At 44.0% G+C, this 22,987-nt stretch overlaps 1 protein-coding gene across 1 annotated transcript in view; it reads right to left on the bottom strand.

The window, feature by feature from the left end:
- CLSTN2 (calsyntenin 2) overlaps positions 1-22,987 on the bottom strand; it is a 615,182-nt gene that overhangs the window by 15,405 nt on the left and 576,790 nt on the right. The window contains exons 11-12 of the mRNA XM_045791881.2: positions 21,235-21,383; positions 19,115-19,332 (exon numbers count right to left, since the gene is read on the bottom strand). Coding sequence (XP_045647837.1) covers positions 19,115-19,332; positions 21,235-21,383 — 367 coding nt within the window. The remainder of the gene's footprint in view (positions 1-19,114; positions 19,333-21,234; positions 21,384-22,987) is intronic.

Genomic DNA, 22,987 nt, shown 5'->3' with positions numbered 1-22,987 from the left:
ATTTCCCAAAGGGACATCTGAGTATTTGAACGCTGGACACGTTGGCAGTCCTGACTTAAAAGGGATTGGGACTTCTGGGGAAGACGGCAGAGTAGGAGGGCCCTAAGTTTACCTCATCCCACCGATACACCTAGATAACACCACATCGGGATAAATCTGAAAACCACCTGAAGACTGGCAGAACAAACTCCACAGCGAAATGTAGGGAAGAGGCCGCATGAAAGAGGGTAGGAAGGCCAGAGACACAGTCAGGAGCCAAATGGGCCTGCGGGAAGGAGGGATGCCACAGACGTAGAAAGGGGAAAAACACAGACCTTCATACCAGACACCCCAGGCCCAGGGAAGACGAATCCCCATAATATTTGGCTTTGAAAGCCAGCCGGTTATAATTTCATGATTTGTTACAAGCAGTAGGGCTTAACACCTGGAACATTAAAAATCAGTGGGCTTGGCTCGGGGAGAGGAAACTCAGGCCCTGGCCTTACAGAGATAGCACAACAGCCTGTGGAGACAAAGCATAGAAGCAGCAGCTGAAAAATGCCTCGGGTATATGGGAGGGAGGTTTACTAATCTCAGAACATGTGCTGAAGGGACAGATCATTGGAGACTCTTCCAGGAACAAAGGAGCATGTGGGTACCATTTCCCTCCCCTGATCTCCAGCCTAGACACAGACACCCACGGGAACCAGCACCGTGCCAACATATGCTAACTTGTGATCAGGTTCTCCTGCAGACATGCCCCCTCCGGCCAGGCCTCCACTCCAGGTTCCCTCCCACAGCACACCTGCACAAACCTTCCTCAAACCAAGTGCCCTGCACCAAGTTCTCCTGCTGATCAGCCCCCTCCTATGACCTTGGCCAGAGCCCGTCCAAAGTGGTGCCACAAGCCTTGTGCTGTGCGAGCTGCCCTGAGAGGGACCAGCACCAGTGCAAAGTGATGCCTGTCCTGGGGAGAGGGGAAGACAACCACGCATACCAAACCGTAGCCCCAGCAGTAGGCTGGGGGCAGACATCGGTCTGACTCCAGGCCCGACCTGACAACAAAAGCTTCTTAAGGAACAACGCAGGGCGAGTACAGTTTGATGTTACTGCATCTCTGGCAAATGCCTGATCTGACTCATCTCAAGTCCAAGGCAGGACCAGACTGGCTAATACCCCAGGGACCAACCCCTGCTCACAATAGGCAAAGAAAGCCATCGCAGACCCCTGGGCCGAAGGCAAAAACCGATCATCCACAGCAGGTCACACACAACACGCACACACGGGAGATACTCCTGCAGTGCCAGATCCTGGTGAACAGGGGACACTGCAGGGCACTACAGGGCATTGTCATTAGGTCACTATTTTCAAGAGCAAGAGACCTTCCTGACTTTCCCAACACACAGAAACAGTGGGTCAGACAAAATGAGGGGAGAGAGGAATATGTCCCAAATAAAAGAACAGAACAAAATCACAGCAAGAGACCTAAACAAAAATGAAAAATATCCCTGATAGAGAATTTAAAGTCATGGTCATAAAGATACTCCGTGGACTGGTGAAAAGAGTGGAGGACCTCAGTGAGACCTTCAGCAAAGAGACAGAAACCAACCAACCAATCAGAAATGAAGAACTCAATAAATGAAATTTAAAAATACACTAGAGGGAATACATAGGCTAGAGAAAGCAGAACAGATCAGCGACCTGGAGGACAAAGTAATGGAAAGCAATCAACCTGAACAGAGGGGGAGAAAAAAAAAAATGAAAAGAGACTTAGGGAACTCGGTGTCACCATCAGATATAACAACATTTGCATTATAGGGAGCCAGAAAGAGGAGGGAAAAAGGGGGCAGAAAATTTACTTGAAGAAATTATAGATGAAAACTCCCTAACTCTGGGGAGAAAACAGAAATCCAGACCCAGGAGGTACAGAGGGACCCCAACAAGATCAACCCAAGGAGGTGCCCACCAAGACACATAATAATTGAAAAGGCAAAGAAGAGTGATAGAATTTTATTTAAGATTTTATTTGAGAGAGAGTGACTGAGCCCATAAGCAGGGAGAGTGACAGGTAGAGGGAGAAGCAGGCTTCCCGCTGATCAGGAAGCCCGAAGTGGGGCTCCATCCCAGGACTGTGGGATCATGACCTGAGCTGAAGACAGACATTTAACAAAATGAGCCACCCAGGCTTTTTTAGAGAGCACGTGAGCAGCAGGGGAAGGACAGCGGGGGAGAGAATCTTAAGCAGGTTCCATGCTCAATGCAGAGCCTAATATGGGCTTGATTTCACTACCCTGAGATCAGGACCTGAGCTGAAATCAGGAGTCAGACGCTTAACTGACTGAGCCACCCAGGCACCACAAAGAGATAATGTTAAAAACAGCAAAAGAAAAGAAAACAGTTACGTATAAGGAAAACCCATAAGGCTATCAGCTAATTTTTTAGTAGAAAGGTTGTAGGTCTTACCTTGGAATTAACTTAACCAGAGACGTAAAGGACCTATATTCTAGAAACTATAAATCACTCTTAAAAGACATTGAGGAAGACATAAAAAGATGGAAAGATATTCCATGCTCATGGATCGGAAGAATTAACATAGTTAAAATGTCCATGCTACCCAGAGCAATCTACACTTTCAATGCTATCCCGATCAAAATACCGAGGACATTTTTCAAAGAACTGGAACAAACAGTCCTTAAATTTGTATGGAAACAGAAAAGGCCCCGAATCTCCAAGGAACTATTGAAAAGGAAAAACAAAGCTGGGGGCATCACAATGCTGGATTTTGAGCTGTACTACAAAGCTGTGATCACAAAGACAGCATGGTACTGGCACAAAAACAGACACATAGACCAATGGAACAGAATAGAGAGCCCAGAAATGGACCCTCAGCTCTTTGGGCAACTAATATTTGATAAAGCAGGAAAAAACATCTGGTGGGAAAAAGACAGTCTCTTCAATAAATGGTGCTGGGAAAATTGGACAGCTACATGCAAAAGAATGAAACTTGACCACTATCTCACACCATACACAAAGATAAACTCCAAATGGATGAAAGACCTCGATGTGAGACAGGATTCCATCAAAATTCTACAGGAGAACATAGGCAGCAACCTCTACGACATCGGCCAAAGCAACCTTTTTCATGACACATCCCCAAAGGCAAGAGAAACAAAAGATAAAATGAATTTATGGGACTTCATCAAGATTAAAAGTTTCTGCACAGCCAAGGAAACAGTCAGAAAAACTAAGAGGCAGCCCACGGAATGGGAGAATATATTTGCAAATGACACTACAGATAAAGGACTGGTATCCAAGACCTACAAAGAACTTCTCAAACTCAATACATGAGAAACAAATAAATCAAAAAATGGGCAGAAGATATGAACAGACACTTTTCCAATGAAGACATACAAATGGCTAACAGACACATGAAAAAATGTTCAAAATCATTAGCCATCAAGGAAATTCAAATCAAAACCACACTGAGATACCACCTTACGCCAGTTAGAATGGCAAAAATAGACAAGGCAAGAAACAACAATTGTTGGAGAGGATGTGGAGAAAGGGGATCCCTCCTACATTGTTGGTGGGAATGCAGGTTGGTACAGCCACTCTGGAAAACAGTGTGGAGGTCCCTTAAAAAGTTAAAAATTGAGCTACCCTATGATCCAGCCATTGCACTACTGGGTGCTTACCCCAAAGATACAGACGTAGTGAAGAGAAGGGCCATATGCACCCCAATGTTCATAGCAGCAATGTCCACAATAGCTAAATCGTGGAAGGAGCCGAGATGCCCTTCAACAGATGACTGGATTAAGAAGTTGTGGTCCATATATACAATGGAATATTACTCAGCTATCAGAAAGAACGAGTTCTCAACATTTGCTACAACATGGACGGCACTGGAGGAGATAATGCTAAGTGAAATAAGTCAAGCAGAGAAAGACAACTATCATATGATTTCTCTCATCTATGGAACATAAGAACTAGAATGATCAGTAGGGGAAGAAAGGGATAAAGAAATGGGGGGGTAATCAGAAGGGGGAATGAAACATGAGAGACTATGGACTATGAGAAACAAACTGAGGGCTACAGAGGGGAGGGGAGTGGGGGAATGGGATAGGCCGGTGATGGGTAGTAAGGAGGGCACGTATTGCATGGTGCACTGGGTGTTATACACAACTAATGAATCATCGAGCCTTACATCAGAAACTGGGGATGTACTGTATGGTGACTAACATAATATAATAAAAAATCATTATAAAAAAAAAAAGAAAAAGAAAGGTTGTAGGTCAGAAGGGAGGGGCATAATATATTCAAAGTGCTGAAAGGAAAAAATCTGCAGCCAAGAATATTCTATCCAGCAAGGCTATAACTCAGAATAGAAGGAGAGGTAAAGTGTTTCCCAGAAAAACAAAAGTTAAAGGAATTTATGACAACTAAACCAGCCCTAAAAGAAATGTTAAAGGGGTTTTGCTGAGTGGAAAGAAAAGACCATAAGGAGTAAGAAAAGTAAGAAGCACAAAAGCAATAAAAAGTATATCTATGAAAATCAGTCAAGGGACCCACAAAATAAAAGGATATAAAGTATGACACCATGTACCTAAAATGTGGGGGTGGGAGGAGTAAAGTATGGGTTCAAACTTAAGTGACCAACCACTTAATATAGACTGCTATCTACAGAAGCTGTTATTTACAAACCTAATGAAACCATAAATTAAGAACCAGAATAGATATGCAAAATATTAAGAGAAAGGAATCCAAGTATATCACTAAAGAAAGTCAATACCCCATGTGAGAAGAAAGGAACAAAGGAAAACTACAAAAATGACCATAAAGCAAGTAACAAAATGGCAATAAGTACATACCTATCAATAATTACTTTAAATGTAAATGGACTAAGTGCTCCAATGGAAAGACACAGGGTGATGGAAAGGACAAAAAACCCAAACCCATCTCTATACTGCCTACAAGAGACTCATTTTAGACCTAAAGACACACGCAGGTTGCAAGTGAAGGGAAGAAAAAGCACATATCATGCAAATGGAAGTGAAAAGCAAGCCAGAATAGCAATACTTAAATCTGACAAAATAGATTTTAAAACAAAGACTATAACAGGAGACTAAGAAGGACATTCCAATAATCATAAAGGGAATAATCCAACAAGAAGCTATAACAATTGTAAATATTTATGCACTCAACATGGGAGCACCCAAATACACAAAGCAGCTAGTAGCGAACATAAAGTAATCGACAGTAGTACAATAATAGTAGGGGACTATAGCACCTCACTTACACTGATGGATACATTATCCAAACAGAAAATCATCAAGGAAACAGTGGTTTTGAATGATACATTGGGCCAGATGGATTTAACAGATATATTCAGAACATTCCATCCTAAACAGCAGCATATACATTCTTTCAAGTGCACATGGAACATTCTCCAGAACAGGTTACATGTTAGGCTACAAAACAAGCCTCAACAAATTCAAAAAGACTGAAGTCATACCATGCATCTTCTCTGACCACAATGTTATGAAATTAGTAATCAACCACAAGAAAAAATCTATAAGAACCACAAAGACATGGAAGTTAAGTAATGTGCTACTAAACAGTGAATGGGTCAACCAAGAAATCAAAGAGGAAATAAAAAAATACATGGAGACAAATGAAAACAGAACAGTCCAAAATCTTTGGAATGCTGCAAAAGCTGTTCTAAGAGGGAAGTTTATAGACCTACCTCAGGAAGGAAGAAAAGTCTCAAATAAACAAACTTCACCTAATGGAACTAGAAAAAGAACAAACAAAACTCAGAAGTAGCAGAAGGAAGTAGTAATGACTAGAGCAGAAATAAACGATATAGATACTAGAAAAAACAATAGAACAGATCAATGAGACCAGGAATTGGTTTTTTGAAAATATCAAGAAAATTGATAAACCCCTAGTTACACTCATCCAAGAAAAATTAAAAATCAGAAATGAGGAGAAATAACAGCCAACACCACAGAAATACAAAGGTTTATAAGAGAATGCTTATGACAAACCATATGCCAACAAATTAGATAACCTAGAAGAAATGGACAAATTCCTAGAAACATATAACCTCCCCAAACAGAATTAGGAAGAAACAGAAAATTTGAACATGCCAATTACCAGCAACAAAAGTGAATCAAGAATCAAACAGCTCCCAAAAAACAAATGTCCAGGACCCCATGGCTTCACAGGTGAATTCTTTCAAACATTTAAAGAAGAGTTAAGGAGAGGTTATAGGAAGATGGCGGAGGAGTAGGGGACCCCTTTTTCAGCCGGTCCCCTGAGTCGAGTTGAATAGGTACCAGACCATCCTGAACATCCACGGAACCAGCCTGAGACGCAGGAAGATGCATCTGGATCTCTACGAATGAACATCTCCAGCGCTGAGTATTGAGGTACGAAGCGGGGAGCCGTGAAACCGTGCACAGATATCGGAAGATAAATGCAAGGGGGAGGGAGCCGCCGCGTTTGGGCGCCGGGAAGCGGCAGCCACCTGCACGGGGGAGTGGGCGGACTCGCAGACCTGCACCCGCGAGAGAGCGGACTGAGACTGTGAGCCCGGGAACGCGCGCCACCAGATTGAGAGCGGGAGCTTCAGAGCGCGCGGGGGGCGGCTGGTGGTGTTAGAAACACAAAGGACAGAGACCCGCCGGCCCTGGAAGTGAGGGCAGGGACGCCGGGTGTGGGGCGCACATCCCGGGACGCTGCAGGGTTGAGCAGCACCAACAGTAACAGAGTTAAAGTGGCCAGAACATCAGGGGAGAACGGTCTGCGATCCCTCTGTTCTGTGACAGAGGCTGAGATTCGGCCACTGCTGCTCTGACTCTCAGAAGAGGCGCAGCAAACTGCCAGGGAAAGCCGCCAGAGAACAAAAGCCTGGAAATACCGGCTCACAGCGCGCCCATCCCCATCCCCCCTCGCAGGGGACGCTGAGACTCTACCCAAACAGGGTTGCCTGAGTATCGGCGCGGCAGGCCCCTCCCCCAGAAGGCAGGCTGAAAAATCAAGAAGCTCACATCCCTAAGATCCCTATAAAACAAGGGCGCATGGCCTGGGTACCGGTCAATAATTTGGGCTGTGGACAACCCCGCAACCTCTCCTCATCAGAATGACAAGAAGGAGAAATCACCCCCCAGCAAAGAAAAGACAATGAATCTGTGGCCTCTGCCACAGAACTAACGGATATGGATATAACCAAATTATCAGAAATGGAATTCAGAGTAACAATGGTCAAGATGATGTGTAGACTTGAGAAAAGTATTAACAAAAATGTTAATGAGAATATAGAATCTCTAAGGGCGGAAATGAGAGCGACTCTGGCAGAAATTAAAAATTCTATGAGCCAAATGCAGTCAAAACTAGAGGCTCTGGGGGCGCCTGGGTGGCACAGTGGTTAAGCGTCTGCCTTCGGCTCAGGGAGTGATCCCGGCGTTATGGGATTGAGCCCCACATCAGGTTCCTCCGCTATGAGCCTGCTTCTTCCTCTCCCACTCCCCCTGCTTGTGTTCCCTCTCTTGCTGGCTGTCTCTATCTCTGTCGAATAAATAAATAAAATCTTTAAAAAAAACAAAAAAAAAACTAGAGGCTCTGACGGCCAGGGTCACTGAGGCAGAAGAAGGTATTAGCAAATTGGAGGATAGGTTAGTAGAAGAAAAAGCGAAAATAGAATCTGGACTTAAAAAAATCCATGCCCACGTATGTAAGTTACGGGAGATTACTGACTCAATGAAACGATCCAATGTCAGAATCATCGGCATCCCCGAGGGGGTGGAGAAAAACAGAGGTCTAGAAGATATATTTGAACAAATTGTAGCTGAAAACTTCCCTAATCTAGCGAGGGAAACAAACATTCGTGTCCAAGAGGCAGAGAGGACCCCTCCCAAGCTCAAACACGACAAACCTACGCCTCGTCACATCATAGTGCAAATCACAAATATTAGATTCAAGGATACAGTATTGAAAGCGGCCAGGGCAAAGAAATTTCTCACGTACCAAGGCAAAGTTATCAGAATTATGTCAGACCTCTCTACACAGACCTGGAATGAGAGAAAGGGTTGGGGGAGTATATTTAAAGCTCTTTCAGAGAAAAACATGCAGCCAAGGATCCCTTATCCAGCAAGGCTGTCATTCAGAATTGATGGAGAAATAAAGACCTTCCAGAATCGCCAGTCATCGACCAATTTCATAACCATGAAACCAGCCCTACAGGAGATATTAAGGGGGGGTTCTATAAAGGTAAAAAGGCTCCAAGAGTGATACAGAACAGAAAGTGACAATCTATAGAAACAAAGACTTTACTGGCAACATGGCATCATTAAAATCATATCTCTCAATACTCAGTCTCAACGTAAATGGCCTGAATGCTCCCATAAATGCCACAGGGTTGCAGATTGGATAAAAAGAAATGACCCATCCATTTGCTGTCTCAGTCTCATTTTGAACCCAAAGATACATTCAGACTGAAAGTAAAGGGATGGAGTACCATCTTTCACGCCAATGGACCTCAAAAGAAAGCTGGGGTAGCAATTCTTATATTAGATAGATTGGATTTTAAACTAAAGACTATAGTTAGAGACACAGAAGGGCACTATATTATTCTTAAAGGATGTATCCAACAAGTGGATATGACAATTATAAATATCTATGCCCCCAACAGGGGAGCAGCAAGATACACAAGCCAACTCTTAACCAGAATAAAGAGACATATAAATAAATATACATTAATAGTAGGGGACCTCAACACCCCACTATCAGAAGTAGACAGAACACCCTTGAAAAAACTCAGTAAAGGAACAAAGGCTTTGAATGCCATACTCGACGAGTTGGACCTCATAGATATATATAGAACACTACACCCCAGAACCAAAGAATACTCATTCTATTCTAATGCCCATGGAACATTCTCAAGATGGACCATGTTCTGGGACACAAAACAGGTCTCAACCGACACCAAAAGACTGAAATTATTCCCTGCATATTCTCAGACCACAATGCTTTGAAATTGGAACTCAACCACAAGGAAAAATTTGGAAGAAACTCAAACAATGTAGACTAAGAACTATCCTGCTCAGGAATGATTCGATAAACCAGGAAATCAAAAATCAATTTAAACAATTTATGGAGACCAACGAGAATGAAAACACAATGGTCCAAAACCTTTGGGATACTGCAAAGGCAGTCCTAAGGGGGAAATACATAGCCATCCAAGCCTCACTCAAAAGAATAGAAAAATCTAAAATGCAGTTTTTATATTCTCACCTCAAGAAGCTGGAACAGCAACAGAGGGACAGGCCTAATCCACGCACGAGGAAGCAGTTGACCAAGATTAGAGCAGAGATCAATGAATTAGAAACCAGGAGTACAGTAAGAGTAGATCAACAGAACTAGAAGCTGGTTCTTTGAGAGAATTAATAAAATTGACAGACCTCTGGCAAGACTTATTCAAAAGAATAGAGAAAGAACCCAAATTAATAAAATTATGAATGAAAAAGGAGAGATCACAACCAACACCAATGAAATTGGAAGGATTATTAGAAACTTTTATCAACAGCTTTATGCCAATAAATTAAGCAATCTGGAAGAGATGGAGGCCTTCCTGGAAACCCATAAACTACCAAGACTGAAACAGGAAGAAATTGATTTTTTAAACAGGCCAATTAATTATGAAGAGATTGAGTCAGTGATAAACAATCTTCCAAAGAACAAAACTCCAGGCCCGGACGGTTTTCCTGGGGAATTCTACCAAACATTCAAAGAAGAAATAATACCTATTCTCCTAAAGCTATTTCAAAAAATAGAAACAGAAGGAAAGCTACCAAACTCATTCTATGAGGCCAATATTACCTTGATCCCCAAACCAGGCAAAGACCCCAACAAAAAGGAGAATTATAGACCGATTTCCCTAATGAATATGGACGCCAAAATCCTCAACAAGATCCTGGCTAATAGAATCCAACAGTACATTAAAAGGATTATCCATCATGACCAAGTGGGATTCATCCCTGGGATGCAGGGGTGGTACAACATTTGCAAATCTATCAGTGTCTTAGATTTTATCCAGAAACAAAAATTCAGAAATCATATGATTCTCTCAATAGATCCAGAAAAAGCATTTGACAAAATACAGCATCCTTTCCTGATTAAAACCCTTCAGAGTGTAGGGATAGATGGTACATTTCTCAAGATCATAAAAGCCATCTATGAAAAGCCTACAGCAAATATCATTCTCAATGGGGAAAAGCTGGAAGCCTTTCCCTTAAGATCAGGAACACGACAAGGATGCCCACTCTCGCCACTATTATTCAACATAGTACTAGAAGTCTTTGTAACAGCAATCAGGCAACAAAAAGGTATAAAAGGTATCCAAATCGGCAAAGAAGAAGTCAAACTGTCTCTCTTCACAGATGACATGATACTCTATACGGAAAAACCAAAAGAATCCACTCCCAAACTATTAGAAGTTATAGAGCAATTCAGTAATGTGGCGGGATACAAAATCAATGCTCAGAAATCAGTACAAAATCAATGCTCAGAAATCAGTTGCATTTCTATACACGAATAATGAGACTGAAGAAAGAGAAATTAGGGAATCCATCCCATTTACAATAGCACCAAAAACCATACGTTACCTTGGAATTAACTTAACCAGAGATGTAAAGGAGCTATATTCTAGAAACTATAAATCACTCTTGAAAGACATTGAGGAAGACACAAAAAGATGGAAAAATATTCCATGCTCATGGATCGGAAGAATTAACATAGTTAAAATGTCCATGCTACCCAGAGCAATCTACACTTTCAGTGCTATCCCGATCAAAATACCGATGACATTTTTCAAGGAACTGGAACAAATAGTCCTTAAATTTGTATGGAAACAGAAAAGGCCCCGAATCGCCAAGGAACTGTTGAAAAGGAAAAACAAAGTTGGGGGCATCACAATGCCGGATTTCGAGCTGTACTACAAAGCTGTGATCACAAAGACAGCATGGTACTGGCACAAAAACAGACACATAGACCAATGGAACAGAATAGAGAACCCAGAAATGGACCCTCGGCTCTTTGGACAACTAATCTTTGATAAAGCAGGAAAAAACATCCGGTGGAAAAAGGACAGTCTCTTCAATAAATGGTGCTGGGAAAATTGGACAGCTATATGCAAAAGAATGTAACTTGACCACTCTCTCACACCATACACAAAGATAAACTCCAAATGGATGAAAGACCTTGATGTGAGACAGGATTCCATCAAAATCCTAGAGGAGAACATAGGCAACAACCAATGTCTACAACATCGGCCAAAGCAACCTTTTTCATGACACATCCCCAAAGGCAAGAGAAACAAAAGATAAAATGAACTTGTAGGACTTCATCAAGATAAAAAGCTTCTGCACAGCCAAGGAAACAGTCAAAAAAACTAAGAGGCAGCCCACGGAATGGGAGAACATATTTGCAAATGACACTACAGATAAAGGACTGGTATCCAAGATCTACAAAGAACTTCTCAAACTCAATACACGAGAAACAAATAAACAAATCATAAAATGGGCAGAAGATATGAACAGACACTTTTCCAATGAAGACATACAAATGGCCAACAGACACATGAAAAAATGTTCAAGATCATTAGCCATCAGGGAAATTCAAATCAAAACCACACTAAGATACCACCTTACGCCAGTTAGAACGGCAAAAATTGACAAGGCAGGAAACAACAATTGCTGGAGAGGATGTGGAGAAAGGGGATCCCTCCTACATTGTTGGTGGGAATGCAGGTTGGTACAGCCACTCTGGAAAACAGTGTGGAGGTCCCTTAAAAAGTTAAAAATTGAGCTACCCTATGATCCAGCCATTACACTACTGAGTATTTACCCCAAAGATACAGACGTAGTGAAGAGAAGGGCCATATGCACCCCAACGTTCATAGCAGCATTGTCCACAATAGCTAAATCATGGAAGGAACCGAGATGCCCTTCAACAGATGACTGGATTAAGAAGTTGTGGTCCATATATACAATGGAATATTACTCAGCTATCAGAAAGAACGATTTCACAACATTTGCGGCAACATGGACGGCAATGGAGGAGATAATGCTAAGTGAAATAAGTCAAGCAGAGAAAGACAACTATCATATGATTTCTCTCATCTATGGAACATAAGAACTAGAATGATCAGTAGGGGAAGAAAGGGATAAAGAAAGGGGGGTTAATCAGAAGGGGGAATGAAGCATGAGAGACTATGGACTCTGGGAAACAAACTGAGGGCTTCAGAGGGGAGGGGGTGGGGGAATGGGATAGACTGGTGATGGGTAGTAAGGAGGGCACGTATTGCATGGTGCACTGGGTGTTATACGCAACTAATGAATCATCGAACTTTGCATCAGAAACCAGGGATGTACTGTATGGTGACTAACATAATATAATAAAAAAACATTAAAAAAAAAGAATATAGGATTTATAATACAATATGCAGTCCATTCATCTTGATCATTTACATTCTAATGTGATTTAGGTACCCTATTCAAATTTAAAAATCTGCATTTACTTATTTCAGCAGATCTCATATAATTGACATAAAAAAGCATGTGTTGTCACTTCTTTTAATATTTGAATTATTTGGATTACAACAATTTTAAAAATTAGATTTCTCACTTTTTTATAAAGATCTGTTTGGATAAAACAATATTAATGTTTTTGCACATAAAGTGAATTTTTAATACCAACCAGTGCATATATTTTAATCTCCTTTTAAGACTTAGTTGACTTTTTAATCTTCCTTTTAAATGATGGAAGACCTCAGATAAAAATTAGGTCCCTTCATATGTGTACAGCATCTACACTAATCACCATTTATGACAGAAATTTAGGGTTTGACCCTGTGCACCTGGGACAGTTTTGATTACTTTATTGTCATGTTTCTCCTGAGGCAGAGTATTCAGATGAAGCCATTTTGGGGATTTGGTGAGGCTGCTGATGACAGAGGAACAATTATCCCCTACATCAGAGAGAAAAAAACTAAGAAGAGGAACGAGGTTCATATCATTGTATCCAGAAAGAGTGTCATTTGTATCCAGGAATATGTTTGAAATTTCATGATGCAATTTTAAAAATACAAAGAAATATGATAGAAAATTACTATGTAGATTTACTGTATGTTATGTTTGTAATTTTCAGATGCACATTTTCCCACCTTTCAACATCTCTGAAACTAGGAGGTATCTAACAGTCTAACAATTGTAATTGGATCGGCAGCATTTTTTTTCTTAGTAGTGAATAAAATAATGATACACTAAAAAAATAATAAAGAAGAGTTAATACCTATTCTTCTCAAACTATTCCAAAAAAAAAAAATATTGAAGAAGGAAAGCATCCAAATTCATTCTATGAGGTCGGCATCACCTTGATAACAAAACCAGATAAAGACACTATCAAAACAACAACAACAACTATAGGCCAATATCCTTGAGGAGCATAGATGCAAAACTCCTCCACAAAATATTAACAAACCGAATCCAACAATACATTTAAGAAATCAGTCACCATGGCCAAGTGGATTTATTCCTGGGATGCAAGGGTGGTTCAATACTCGCAAATTAATCAATGTGACACATCCCATCAACAAGAGAAAAGGAGGAAAACCACATGATCATTTCAACAGATGCAGAAAAAGCATTTGACAAAGTACAACATCCATTCATGATAAAAACCCTCAAGAAAGTAGGGTTAGAGGGAACATACCTCAACATAATAAAGGCCATATAGGAAAAACGCACAGATATATCATACTCATTGGTGAAAAACTGAGAGCTTTTCCCTAGGATTGGGAACAAGACAAGACTATCCATTCTTACCACTTTTATTCAACATAGTACTGGAAGTCCTAGCCACAGCAATTAGTCAACAAAAAGAAATAAAAGTCATCCAAGTTGGTAAGGAAGAAGTAAAACTTGACTATTTGCAGATGACATGATACTATGTCTAAAAATCCTATGGACCCCACCAAAAAACTACTAGAACGGATAGATGAATTCAGTATGGTCGCAGGATACAAAATCAATATACAGAAATCTGTTGCATTTCTATACATTAATAACAAAACAGCAAAAAAAAAAAAATTAAGAAAACAGTCTCATTTGGGATGCCTCGGTGGCTTAGTTGGTTAAGCATCTGCCTTCAGCTCAGGTCATGATCCCAGGGTCCTGGGACTGAGCCCTGCATCAGGCTCCCCACTCAGCGGGGCATCTGCTTATCCCTCTCCCCGTGTCCCTCTCCCCCTACCACCCATATATGCTCTTTCTTTCTCCCTCTCTCTTTCTCGTTTGCACTCTCAAATAAATAAAATCTTTTAAAAAAGAAAACAATCCTATTTACAATTGCATCAAAAATAATAAAATACCTAGGAATAAACTTAACCAAGGAGGTAAAAGACCTGTACTCTTGTGAACTATAAAACATTGATAAAAGAAACTGAAGATGACACAAAGGGGAAGACATTCCATGCTCACGGATTAGAAGAACAAATATTGTTAAAATGTCCATACTACCCAAAGCAATCTACAGATTTAATGCAGTCCCTATCAAAACACTGACAGCATTTTCCACAGAACTGTAACCGCAATCCTAAAATTTGTATGGAATCAAAGAAGACGCCGAATAGCCAAAGCAATCTCGAAAAAGGAGAATAAAACTGAAGGCATCAGGGGCGCCTGGGTGGCACAGTGGTTAAGCGTCTGCCTTCGGCTCAGGGCGTGATCCCGGCATTGTGGGATTGAGCCCCACATCAGGCTCCTCCGCTGTGAGCCTGCTTCTTCCTCTCCCACTCCCCCTGCTTGTGTTCCCTCTCTCGCTGGCTGTCTCTCTCTGTCAAATAAATAAATAAAATCTTAAAAAAAAAAAAACAAAAACTGGAGGCATCACAATCCCAGATTTCAAGATACTCTACAGAGCTGTGGCAATCAAAACGGTATGGTACTGGCACAAAAACAGACACATAGATCAATAGAACAGAGAGCCCAGAAATGAATCTTATAAGTCAGTTAATGCTTATAAGTCAGTTAATCTACAACAAAGGAGACAAGACTGTACAATGGGAAAACGACAGTCTCTTCAACAAATGTTGGGAAAACTGGTTGGCTGCATGTAAAAGAATGACACTGGGCTGCCTGCTTACACCACACACAAAAATAAACTCAACATGGATTAAAGACCTAACTGAGAGACCAGAAACCATAAAAATCCCAGAAGACAGCACATGCAGAAATTTCTCTGACACCAGCCATAGCAACATTTTTCTAGATGTGTCTCCTGACGCGAGGGAAGCAAAAGCAAAAATAAATCATTGGGATGACATCAAAATAAAAAGCTTTTGCACAGCTAAGGAGGCAACAATAAAAACTAAAAATAACCTACTGAGAGAAGATATTTGTATATGACATACTGATTAAAGATTAGTATCCAAAATACATAAAGAACTTATACAACTAAATACCCCCAAAACAAATAATACAATTAAAAAAGGTCAGAGGGCATGAACAGGTATTTTTCAAAGAAGGCATACAGATGGCTGACAGACACATGAAAAGATGCTCAGTATCACTCATCATCGGGGACATGGAAATCAAAACCACAATGAGACATCACCTTACACCTGTCAGAATAGCTAAAATAAAAAAACCACAAGAAACAACAAGTGATGAGAATGTGGAGAAGAAGGAACTGTTGGTGGGAAAGCAAACTGCTACAGCCTCTCTGGAAAACAGTATAGAGTCTCCTCAAAAAATTAAAAACAGAATTACCATATGATCCAGTAATTAATTCCCCTACTGGATATTTACCCAAAGAATGCATAAACACTAATTTGCAAAGACCTATGCACTCCTACTTTTATAGCAGCCCAATAACCCCCCGTTATTATTTACAACAGTCAAATTATGGAAGCAGTCCAAGTGTCCATTGATTGATGAATGGACAAAGAAGAGGTGGGGTGGGGTGAGGTGGGGTGTGTGTGTGTGTGTGTGTGTGTATACATACATACACAGTGGAATATTATTCAGCCATAAAAAAGAATGAAGTCATTTGCAACAACATGGATGGATCCTGAAATGCAGTAAGAGAAAGACAAATACCATATGATTTCACTTATATGTGGAACTTAAGAAACAAATGAACAAAGGAGAGACAAACCAAAAAAACAGAGCCTTAACTCTAGAGAACAAACCGATGGGTATCAGCGGGGAGCTGGGTGGGGATGTGAAATGGGTGATGGGGATTAAGGAGCGCGTGTGTAGTGATGAGCACTGGATGCTGTACAGAATCGCTGAATCATGATATTGCGCATCTGAAACTAACATAACACTGCATGGTAACTATACTAGATTTTAAAACATAAAAGTGATCGGTATTCATGGAGTGCTTGCTATGGGCCAGGCGCTGTGCAAACAATCCTAACAGAGAGCTGTTAAGTGGGGTGCTATTAGTACGTAGCCCCATTTCACCAATGGTGAAGTGGAAGGTCCAGGCAGTAGGCTAGATTGCCCAGGCTTACACAGATATTAGGGAAGAGCTGGGACAGAAGCCGTGACTTTCTGATTCCACAGTTTATAAATTCAGAACGGCTAGTAGTCTTCAAATGCTTTTGATCTTGCAGGCTTTTTGGGAAAAAGTTCTGAACTGAGATCATTTAAATATGTATAGTTATTTATTTATAAAGTGGGCTAATATATTTTGTATACTATAAAACATTTATGAAAATAGAAATTAAAAAGGATTTACTAAAGAGGAATTATTTTTAAATAATTATTTTCTGTTTTAATTTTTTCGTGATACCAAAAATATTTTTGTTCTCACCAGATATACATTATTATAAATAATTTCACATGCTTAATTTTTAGATGCTTGTCAATCTCAATGGCTTCATGTTTCACCAGCAAAATCTAAAATCACATTAATATACCCTGAAGGCCTATCATTAGCAATAGCGTATGTGTATCTGTATTTCAAATGGCCTTTGCGTGTTTCTGGAGTTTTCTGCCTGCTTCTTAGCAAGCCGGTTTGGGTCATCCTTACTCCTACCTCCCCACGTGGCCGGCTGATTGGTCACACTAGGCAGGGGGCATGGTATAATTGTTGAGCATTTTCTCTTTGTTCTTCTGTGGATACATTATAGGTTCTATCTTCCATCTGTACTTCTCTTGATTCCCACTGTGCCGAAGGGACTGTGCCGGGCTCGGGCATTTAGAGGCGAATCGGCTATGGTTGAGCCCTCATGGAGCCCCTGGTCTGGCTTAATTAACCAATAATTGCCACTGAGGGCTAGCAAACGTGGGGGGCTGCAGGGACGCATCAGTCATGGGGGGCTTACAGAGCAGGAGAGCTAGCCCAGTCGAGGGGGGCAGGGTGCTTGTGGGGGAGATGTTTGTCAGCAGTAACAGGGATGCGGAGGGTCAGGGACCAGCCAGGCAGAGGGTAGGGCATGAGCAAAAGTGAGAACACGGACGTGTGAGGCAGAGGGGTGTACACGCCTGTCTTTGGTTCCGAAACAGCACAAAGTGGAGGAGGTCCGTGGGGGCAGAAGATGCTCCTGGGGCGGGTCATGGAGGCCTGCTGGCAAATGCCATGAACCTGCTTACTTAAGGCGTCCATAATAATGATTATTCTAACAACAATAAGAGTAAGACTTTAGAAGTGCCGATAACAGCTCTCAGACATGTGGCTACGTGCTCTGCCCACACCTCTCATAACAGAAGGTGAGTTAGAGCCCCAGGAAGTTGCCCTTCCTTGGCATTGCCTGTCAGCCAGTGGCAGGCCCAGCACGTCCGCGCTCTCAGTTACAGCCCGCAACCACGGTGGTCAGAGGCCCTTCCTTTTCCCATCTGACTGTAGCTCCCAGTGAGGGGCAGGGAAAGCTCAGAGGCCCTCATGCACCTGGGAGTGTCACTGGGCAACGGCCCTGTCCTGGCAGGGCCATCTGGAAGACGCCGTCTATTGTCACGAGCTGAGAAGGGCTGCACTGGAGGCACCCCATTCGCTAGGGACCAGCGTGGTTAGGGAGTGAGTCATTAGGCCTGTTAGAGGAGCGGCCCTCGGGGACTCAGGCCCGCTGGGGCGGGCACAGCATTAGCAGCTGCTTTTGGAGGCAGGGAGGGAGAGCTGGAAGTCCGCTCCCGGCGGAGGCCGCAGAGGACTGTTAAACGGGCATTTCCCCTGTAGATCTGGCCCCTGCGTTTCCCTTCCTTCTTTACCCTTCCTTCCTGTCACCCGCACTCCCGCCAGCTGAGTGCACCGTAGCTTTCCGCGCAACAGTTTCTCCCAGCAGATCATTCCAACTACTCCACCCCTCCGCCGGTAGCGCCCCCATAACGGCCGTGCCAGAGAGCTTCCTGAGAGCCCAGACCCATGCTGCTGGATCAGACCCTACTCACTGGGGGTCTGTTAAGGTGCAGCTAGATTTTTTTTTGCCTCTTTAGCTTTTCTTCTGATTATCAACATAATACATGCTCAGTACTGAACAATTTGCATTTGCAGCCAAGCGAAGGGGAGCAGAGATAAACTGCCTCTTGGGCGTCTCAGAGAATGACACTCTTGCGTCAGGTGTGTTTTCTTGGCGTTTTTTTTTTTTTTTTAAGATTTTATTTATTTATTTGACAGAGAGAGAGACAGCCAGCGAGAGAGGGAACACAAGCAGGGGGAGTGGGAGAGGAAGAAGCAGGCTCCCAGCAGAGGAGCCTGATGTGGGGCTCGATCCCATAACGCCGGGATCACGCCCTGAGCCGAAGGCAGACGCTTAACCGCTTAACCGCTATGCCCCAGGCACCCCTCTTGGCGTTTTTCTGTGTGTGTTGTAGGTACTCTGTAATTTGCATCTTGCTTTCTTTCATTTACCATTTGGCATAAATGCCCTCCCTCCAACATCCTATCACATACAGGGGTGGGCCAATTATTTACCAAATGGTTCATTTCCCTGTTATCTGTGTTGTTCGCAGGTTTGTTGCTTTGCGATCAGAAATTCCCTACCGTGGTGAACAGTGCTTTTGTTCTGAAGTGGGACTTGGCGTGGCGGTGAGAACCGAAGGCTCGCGCCCCACAACCCAGTATGCATCTGTACCTGTGGTCCTCAGGTCACCCGGGGGCTCGGCTCTGGCGAAGGTGCTCACGATCTTGAGGTCGGGGAAGAGGGTCACCCCTCGGGCACTTTCAAACTGGGCTGCGGGTCTCCAGAGGCGGTCCGTGCCCCGGAGGCTGATCCGGGGCTCGATGGCCTGCAGCACCATCACATAGGCGTCCACGTCGGGCACGCTGATGCACACATCTTCTCCGAAGCACCTGGGAAAACAGCTGTGGTCATGGCCCGGAGGAGCGAGCCATGAACGCATCTACCACGCGGCCAGGGACAAGGAGACACACCCGACCTCTGGCCCTTGCTGAGGTCTCCGGAATGCCTCGGAGTCTCGGAGTCTCGGAGGATGTCAACAGACATTCAGATCGAAAGCCACATGATAGTCAAAACTAATGGCAATCTAGGGACTTAAGAAGATTGGCTTCTGGGAGAAATGGGAATCTTCTGTGCCAGCAACAAGTAACTGTTAAAGCTTTCATTATCCTCTAGCAAAGTAATCAGTGGTAACGTTAATTAGCCACTGCTCGCTATGTGCGCTAGGATTTGGTGAGCAAATTGCAGTTTAATGGGTTGGGTACAGGCATCTTGCTGAGACCCCAGGGCTGAACTGTCCTGCACTTGTGTATGTTGTCTCTCTACGAGGAGCTCCCAACAGGGCCCCTGTTGCAAGGGTGCTACTGAGCACGCTTTCTCCTGATACACTGCCACAGAAATACCTGGAAGGCAGAATGCTGTGACCGCACGAGCAAGGCCTGGGAAGTTAGACAAGGTCCATGGCCTGGCTCTGCCACAACGGGGCTGGGTGACCCTGGGCAAGGTGTGACTCCCGGGAGCCTCAGTTTCTCCATCTACATAGTGGGGATGACAATAATTAATTACCTCATAGTAGCAAGGATTAAGTGTGATAATGTATGGAAAAGAAGCCAACCCCAGAGTCTGCATTATGGTTGGAGTTCAGTAAATGTTGGCAGATCTGACACCCTCATCAGATTCCATCAGGCATGCGAGTCGCTGGCACTCTCTGCTCATCTAGGCCAAAGACGTAGGCTACGAGAGCCCCGGGGCCCAGATGGCCGCTCTGGGAATGCTGGGTGGACTCCAGCTGGTGGCGGCCATTGACTTGTATCCCTTGGGAAAGTTCCTGATGGAAGCGCAGTCTGCGTGGGCACCATGCTGAGCCACTCCCTCTTCTCGGGGTGGGCGGGATGTGGAGCAGTGGTGCTCCTGCCCCTGGTTTTGTCTGGCCTTTGCTGCACCAATCCCAGAGGGCACGCTGCCCCCTCTCTTTGGCTGCAGTGTGGAGCTGAGCTGGAGGTGCTTGCCCCCCATCACAGGCTCCAGGGGTGGCCCTTAGTGTGAAGGGGGCAGCACCTCCTCTGTCGCTAGAACTACTGAATCTGATCGCCGCCTGTGCGGGTTAGCCTGGCACCTGTCGCTGGCCCCAGTAATGTGGCAGTCAGCAGACCCGTCTTTCCCAGCCTTGCTCCTGTCTTTCTGAGTTCTTCTCCTGGCTCCAGGGATGAGGTGAGTCCCCTTCTGCCTCCCAGGAGTTTTTCTGGGGTCCCATCCTTGCTGCCCTACCAGGCAGTTGCTCTGGCTGAGAAATAACTCGACAGACCAAGAAAGGAGTTACCCACAGGCTTCACTAATAAATGGTCTCATCTCCTTTTCTGAACTCTGATCCCCGGGGACAAGAACGGTACCCTCTCTCTCTCACAGACTTGTGGTATTTAGTTGCTCTACAAAGCTGGCTTGGTTGATTTAATCCAATTTAATAAGCATTTGTCAAGTACCTACTATGTACCAGCTACTGTAACCTTAAATCAGACCACTTAAAACCGAGTTTTCTGAGAATTTACAGGAAGCAGTACTACCTCAGATTCTGAATTAAATAGAGAGAGCTGGATTTGTGGTGGCAAAGCGACAGAACATTTTCTTAAGAAGAAAACAAGAAGCAAACACAGATCCATCGGGGCGTCCACATAGGGACAGCAGAGAAACCGCAAATAGCTGAAGAAAGATGAATTCTGTTTTGCCAGGGAACATTTCCCAGGGGCCATCCCGCCATCTCAGCTGGGCCCCTGGCTGACCAGCGCCTGTCTACTCACTGGACTTTGGAAGAGACTCTCAGGCGCCGCACGCCCGCCGTCGGGAACTGCCTGGAGTTGATGTAGGACACCTTCTGGAGGGCGCGATTGACGTTCCCGATGTCGTCACCTTCCATCACCAGCACGGACTGCGAGGGGTTGAAGTGGTACTGGAGGAGGAGAGGGGGTGTCATGGCGGACAGTGATCAACAACGGAGCCCACCATCTCCATGGACAGGCCACGAAGGCCCAGTGTCTCCGGAGCACCTGCAAGTCCAGCAGCCATGCGCACAGACGACTGTTTTAACCCTCAAACAATTCCTGCTACCCCTGGGGGGCTTCCAGGCCTCCCTGTGAGATCCCCAGGGGTTAGAAACTGAATTCTGAATCCCTGTCATAGGGCTCTTGCAGTCTAGCCCGTGGCGGGGTGGCCCCCGCTCTATGCTGCTGTGGGGTCCTGAGCAGTCTTTCAGCCCTCGGACAGCTGGCTGCCTAGAAATGTGGGGGCTTCGGCTCCTTTCGCTGGTCTGGGCTGCGGCCTTGAACTGCTCCTCAGTTCCCCCTGTGCTCCCCTTCCTGATCCATGTCGCCTTCTTAGCTTCCAAGCTGAAAGCTCATTTTCAGTTAATGGCTCTCCTTCTCTCTTAGATCTCGTTCCTGGGCTTGCTTCCCCCGCGCTCTGCTCTGCTTTCCCAGGAGTTCTGCTCACTTGCTGTGTGCACTCCTGCAGCCAGCCCAGCTCTACTATCTGTTCATTCCGCTCAGAGTCCCCGGCATCCCACACTTGGTGAAGGTCCGGGGGCTACGATGCTCCCCGACCCTGTCACTTGAGTCCTCAAACCAGATAAACCAGATAAACCAGATACAGACTCCCGCTTCTCCCTGCAGAGCCCCGGCAGTTATCTTCCTGGCATCGAGCATGGAGAACTGCCATGGTACGGGGCCCGCTTGCTGATCTTCGCATGCTTCCGAGCAGGGTTTATTATCATGAGATGTCAGGAGCTTATCAGCATTCAGATGATGTGTCCAAAGTTCATGTCATAGGAAAAGGAGATCTGGATATATTTTTACTTATTTTTAAGTAATCTCTATACTCAACGTGGGACTCGAACTCCCAGCCCCAACTGAGTCCAGAATCGTGTGCTCTTTCAACTGAGCAAGCCAGTCTCCCCTGATCTTGATACATTTTTATGTAGCTACTTGGCAACATTTTTTTGGATAATATATTCACATAATTCAAATATACATGTGTACTAAGTGAAAGTGTCCATCCCACTAGTCACTGTTATATTTCTTAGTGCCAGATTGTGTTATTGTTCATTATTAGTTGTTCCCTTCCCACTGGGGGCTTATACATGCCTGTCCTATAGTCCACAGACTTGACTATGTGACGTAGGGAACCCTTCCCTGCAAGATACACAGTTTTTGCCCTGTTGTACTCAGTAGTGCTCCTGTGACTTGCTCAGCCAATGAAGTGTGGGCAGAAGTATTATTTGGTTCACACTCATGTGGAAGATTTCATAGCCAGCTCCCGGTTTGCCATGTCCCTTTCCCTCTGCATTAAACCTGCCAGGTTCCCTTAGGGCCTGGGCCATCAGCCTGGGTCTCACAGTGGGGCTGGTATGTGGATCACAGCCGAAGCTAGTGTATAATGGACACTGGGGTGTGAACGATAAAGAGAAGTTGTGTAAGCCGCTGAAATGTTTTAGTCACTTGGTACTGTAGCGCCACCTAGCCTACCCTGAAAGTTGTACTTCAGCATTCTTAGGAATAT

This window comes from Ursus americanus, chromosome 20, assembly GCF_024610735.1.
Source record: "Ursus americanus isolate L20-20 chromosome 20, mUrsAme1.1.p, whole genome shotgun sequence".
Classification (NCBI taxonomy): domain Eukaryota; kingdom Metazoa; phylum Chordata; class Mammalia; order Carnivora; family Ursidae; genus Ursus; species Ursus americanus.
Note: the sequence above shows the minus strand (reverse complement) of the source record. Positions and strands in the feature narration are given on the sequence as shown.